Below are 6,000 nucleotides of genomic sequence, written 5' to 3' on the forward strand. Positions count from 1 at the left end.
TTCTAGTTCTATTCCTAATTAAACCAAAGAGGTTCTTCCTTTTTCTGTTTCCATTCTTTTGATTAAGAGCATAAGGTAGCCATTGAGAAAAGGAACAGGACGATCCCCATCTGCTGTATTCACTACTTCACGCTCTTTACTCTGCTGTTCTTTTTCATTGCAACAGGTGTCCACAAAGCCAGTAATTTGGTCTAATAGTAACTAGGAGTTTAATGGTACTAGGTGACCCATACTCCAGATGCTGTTTGACCTTATGCAAGTCAATTGATTTTTTAATTCTTCAGTGCGGTTTACTGAAAGAATGATGAGTTGCTTCACTGATGTGGTACAAGGAGGACCATGCAACTGTTCGCACAGTAAAAAATACTATGTTACACAATCAAAAAGGCTGCCATCCATGATGCGCCTTACTGAAGTAAACAGCATCCCAGGAGACAGAAAGGCCTCTTTGTACTTAGGAATTAACAGGACTGGAGCCCATCATGCATTTTGGATAAGAATGAGATGCTGTGAAGTACCCACCATCTTTCAGCGACACAAATAGTATCTTGCTAGAGTGAAAGGGGGTGAGACCTGTGCAGATTGCAGACCGCATCAGGCTTTCTGTGTTGGCAGCTAGTCTGGGTCCAAGCCAGGCTCTCTAGATCCTGTGAAGTTGAGCCACTGCCCAAGTCCCCTTGCTCCTTGGTGCTAGCTACAGGCAGCAATTACACCATACACACAGCCACTGTGTCCAAATGTCAGTTTATCTTTCAGCACGAAAGATTTCACAGTATCAAAAAGGAAATAATTATAAAGAAACCCCAGATAGGCTAATCTGCCTGTGATTTATGGCATGGCCTATACCCTCTGGGAAGTAGGATGGGCTCAAGTCTCTACTCCCAGCCTCAGTAGTGGGGGAGAGGGCCTGGGTAGCACCAGAAATGGGGGTCAGAGAGCCACCACAGCTTAAACACTGCTGCACTTTGACCTGTCAAGTACATGTCACAAACCATCAAGGGAAGGTATAGGCAAGAAAACCAGCCCAAGCAACAGAGTAAGGAAAGAAGGCTGTTTGCCCTTCTGTGCTTCTGCTAAGATGTTGGGAAACCAAAGGCAAACTCCCCTGAGTGGGCTGGCAGGACAGCCAGGACATCAGGTGGGATGACCCCCCCGCCCCCAACTAGCAGAATGATCAGGAGTAATGGGTGACAGCAGAGTTCAGGGGAACAGCTAAGCCCAATGAAGCTCAAGAATGAACCTGACAACACACCTCTCAGGGAAGTGGCCTCATGTGTTCAAAGCCAAAACATCGTGGGCTCAACTACATGGAGGCACGTCAAAGAAGACACAGTGTCACCGCAGCTCTACCCTTTATCAAGGGATACTCTACCACCAGCTTTCTGGGGTCTTCCCTCTGATCCTATTCTTCCTGGACTTTGCTATTGGCACTGCGTTGGGGCATCACAACCCTTTTACCAGTGATGCCCCAGGACTTTGCTATTGGCACTGCGTTGGGGCTGGGCTGTGATGAATGAACATCACAACCCTTTTACCAGTGTTTGATTCTCCCATAAAAGCCCAGAGGTCACAGGGCTCCTCTCAGGCAGTTGTGGGATGACAAAAAAAAAATCCCTCTAGTGGCAGCAACTCATGTGATATGAAGCCGCAAACATCCAGGGGTACTAAGTTCTGGCATGAAACCAGGCAGAACTGTTACTTCCCCAACTCTCATTAGGGCTACCAAGCATATTTGAGGGGGGAGTGGCGATGCAGAGTACTCCAGCTGAGGAGATTATTCTGCAAGCAGGCAACAGTAGTAACCAACGACATCAGGGCTGAAGGGGAGAAAAGAGTCACACTTCCCATCTGATTTGAGATACATGCTTAGGAGCCAGTGGGGCTAATGTTCTGCAGTGCTTGGACCTAGGGCTGTACTATGTCGGAGAAACTTCCCACATGAATGTCACTTCCATGAAGGAATCACAAACACAGTCATGTTTGAAGCACACAAACACATATACTACTGCAGGGACCTGGGGCCAATTGGTGTCTTTCTGTTGTGTGTAAATACGGTAAAATAGGTGCAACACTCATCCAGACATGGGGAACGTGCAGTTCCCTACATGGAAGTGAGATCTGGCCGGCTGTCTTGTGTGACAGTAGGCTTAAGCTTCATTACAACATACTCGAAGTCCACTGATTGGGATTCTATTGTTCAGATGTTACAGGAGTTATTGGCTCACAGTGGTGTACTTAAGGAGAATCCGCTCATCACCAGAGAACAGGCTCTTGGGAAGACAACCAAGACTGCAGAGCATGGCATGCCAGTTGAGATAACAGTGTTCCCTGAGAGGTAGGGTAGTCCAGCTAGGGTCCTCAGGATGTGTGCAGTTTTCAGGAGGCTGTAGAGGCAGCTTCATTACACCCCAAAGTGCTGCCGCCCTGATCATGCAAAGAGATGGTTAGCTTCTCATACCAGAGTCTAAGAGCCCTGGTCGAGGGCAGTGCCATGTGCACCTGCTGCCTTTACAGATCAAGAGTATTCAACTTCTGCTGGATCTGAGTGAGAGTCCACTGGAGGAAGGCTCCCTTCCCCCCCGAACAGTTGCTGAATTGCTGCAGCTTCCCACCCCCTCACTAGGAAATACCCCTAGGGACCAGAAAAGGCAGAACAAACAACAGAAAAGTTGGGTTTTTTAAATAAAATAAAAAATTAAAAAGTCCTTTATTGGGTGCAGCCTGGTCCCTGTGCCACGTTGGGCCTTGGCCGATCAAGACTGCCCCTGGGCTTGGGGCGGCTCAGTCAGCATCTCCCCGAACGTCGAACACTGAGAGGTGAGGGACACAGGGGCTGTCCAGGCCATGCCTATAGGCTAGGAATGGGAGCCCCATGGATGGGGGGGAGGGGGAGCAAGGGTTGGTGAGGTCAAGTGTCTGTCTATTGGGTTTGGGGAAGGAGAGGCAAGGTGAGGTGTGGGACCCTGCACATACACCAGGGGTGCACCGCACACCTCACTGAGCTGCACTCGAAGTGGTTTTCTTCAGGGTGAAATTGGTCCAGTTCACAGCCACCTTCTGTCGGGTCTGCTTGGCTGAGTCCAGGCAAAACCTACAAACAGAGGGGAAAAATAGTGAGAGGGGCAACAACAGGGCTGGGAGCTTATTACATACAGATATTATAAGAACTGCTCGTCACCTTTAAGCTTCCTCTGATCACTAGCTGATCTGTCCTGATGAATTAAAATGTTTATGAATATTCCATGTTCTGAGTAACAAATTATTAGTAATAGAATGTTGGTAGAAATTGCCATGTCTGTAACAAAGTAAAAGATCAGTTTGGAAAGGAGATATTTAGATGGTTATGTGCTGTTGAAAGACAGGAGAGATACTGGTGTGAAACTTTTAGACACTGGTAACAACTTTTGTTTTCCCAAACATTTTGTTGGGTGAGCACAGAATGTGTTTTCTTGATACAGCTATTATATAAACAACATAAAGCAGCAATTAAATCATAATAGCTTTACCTATTACACTTGGGAGCCAATGTGGATAGCAGTTACTGTTAGACTATGATTGACGAGGCTAGCTTTGAAATCCCTCTCTTACTCAACCGTGTATTCATTAGGTGGGCTTGGGATAGTCACTCTCAGCCTAATCTCAGAAGGTTGTTGTGAGGTCAAAACAGGAATTTGAAGAACCCTGTACAGTGAAATCCTTGGAGGAAGGGTGGGATAAAAATTAAATAGCTTTATTTTGGTTTTAGCCTGTCATCCTGCAAAGCTTGTCAATGCTGTTTATACGTGGTGCTGTTTTTATAGCAAATTCACATGATCACACAAAGCTGCCTTACAGTGAATCAGACCCTTGGTCCATCAAGGTCAGTGTGGTCTACTCAGACTGGCAGTGGCTCACCAGAGTCTCAGGCAGAGGTCTTTCATATCACCACCTACCTGATCCCGTTTAACTGGAAATGCCAGGGATTGAACCTGGGACCTTCTGCATGCCAAGCAGAGTGTCAGCCCATTTTTGTATTAATTGCTGTTCTTTTTAAACTTGACTTATGTTGTGAGAGTTGTAGCCTAAGTATACAATAAAATTAAAGTGTTGAGGGGCCACCTGTCTCAATACATTATAGAAACGAAACATTTACTTCTTTCTCATCTTTGAAATACACATACCTAAATATAACTGGTTATTATAATGGGAACTGCTGGCAAAATGCCTTCAGCTCTTCCTCCAAGTCCATTGTTATATGGAGGCATACGGAGGTAATGCCCCTTCAAGCAATGTGCCATTCCCCTCAGCTACTCAGCTTGAACTAATAAACATCTACAGCCTTTTTGATTGTTTTCTGCCTCCCCAAAGAAGATGCTTGAGGTGGCTCACAAAGTAAAACATGAAAAAAATCATAAAACAAAAAATAATTAAAAATAAACTATAAAAATCCAGCCAATGGAAAATTTGCCTCAAGCATAGGTGGGAAAATGAGGGGACAGAAGAAAAATTAATGCCAGTTTTATTCAGCCTAGTTTCTATTATTAATCATTAAATGCAAGCCACCTTATTATAACTTGCTTGTGTGAAAGAATGCTTGTGCAAAATACCAATGAATGATCACAGTCAAGTTCTTGTTCTTAACAAACCCCCCCCCCCCAAAAAAAAATCTGTCTAAATGGCTGAAGAGGCATAACGATTAGATAGGTTTAAGCTTCAGAACCTCTTACTACAGAAAAAGTAGTACCCAACTGCAAGAGGCCAAAGAGCTGAGGGCGCATAGTATCTAGGCAGTCTTAAGCCCCAACTATTACAAAAAAATGAGGTCTTTGGGAGGATCTAAATAAATCTGAGCCAAGAAGCATTATTGCTCTGAATGCAGAGATAGTAAAAATTCTTTCCCCCCACTACAGAGTAACTATGACACTAGAATGGAGGAAGCAATTTGCAGGTAAGTATAACTCAGAATCTCTATTTTAATAATGAAAGCACAGATCAATGCTATCTTCCAACAAACTTTTGAATCTTAACTCCCAGTCTTATGCCCTGCAACACTGCTTGACAGAGTATAGACACACTAAATAAACCAACTAAAGACTCGGAGAATGATTGTAAGCAAATCAGTTTTCCTTGGATAAATGCAAAGATGAAGGCCCAGGAAAACATTCTGGGGGAAAAAACAAGGACCTTTGACAGAAAAACTAAAAATTTGAGGGAGCACTGAAAAATCTCCTATGAAACATTTTCTCTTCTGAAATGATTGACATGCTTTTTATAAGACAACAACAATCATCATCATCATCATCATCAGGCATCGCATTGGATCACTGTTGCCAAGTCGTTGGATGAAGGCCCAGGAAAACATTCTGGGGGGAAAAACAAGGACCTTTTTTGACAGAAAAACTGGAAATTTGAGGGAGCACTGAAAAAACTCCTATGAAACATTTTCTCTTCTGAAATGACTGACATGCTTTTTATAAGACCACAACAATCATCATCATCAGGCATCACATGGATCACTGTTGCCAAGTCATTGCGTTCAAGGAAGGGAGTGAACTGCCTGATCAGCCGAAGATGGTAAAAGGCCAACTTGGCAGTGGCTGCTACCTCGGCCTCCATTGTTAAGGAGGCATTCAGGAGCGCTTCCAAGCTCCTAACCTCCGGTGCTGGCACCAATGGAGCCCCATTGACGGTTGGGAGTGGGATCCCTACCCTCGGCCCGCCCCAACTCAGGCACAGGACCTCTGTCTTTGTTGGATTCAATTTCAGTCGGTTCAGCCTAAGCCATCCAGCCATGTCTTGTAATGCCCGGCCCAGATCTTCCGGTTTAGAGTCAGACTGGCCGCCCAACAACAGATAGAGCTGGGTGTCATCTGCGTACTGGTGACATCCCAGCCCATGTCTCTGTGCAATCTGGGCAAGGAGGCGCATGTAGATGTTAAATAGCATCGGGGACAGCACTGCCCCTTGAGGCACTCCACAATCCAGTGGGTGCCTTCGGGATAGCTGTTCCCCCAGTGCCAC

At 45.3% G+C, this 6,000-nt stretch overlaps 1 protein-coding gene across 1 annotated transcript in view; it reads right to left on the reverse strand.

The window, feature by feature from the left end:
• Positions 1-2,717: 2,717 nt before the first annotated feature.
• FAM193B (family with sequence similarity 193 member B) overlaps positions 2,718-6,000 on the reverse strand; it is a 37,692-nt gene continuing 34,409 nt past the window's right edge. The window contains exon 11 of the mRNA XM_015412501.1: positions 2,718-3,091. Coding sequence (XP_015267987.1) covers positions 2,995-3,091 — 97 coding nt within the window. The 3' untranslated portion in view covers positions 2,718-2,994. The remainder of the gene's footprint in view (positions 3,092-6,000) is intronic.

Source organism: Gekko japonicus, unplaced genomic scaffold, assembly GCF_001447785.1.
Source record: "Gekko japonicus isolate JY-2015 unplaced genomic scaffold, Gekko_japonicus_V1.1 scaffold100, whole genome shotgun sequence".
Lineage (NCBI taxonomy): Eukaryota > Metazoa > Chordata > Lepidosauria > Squamata > Gekkonidae > Gekko > Gekko japonicus.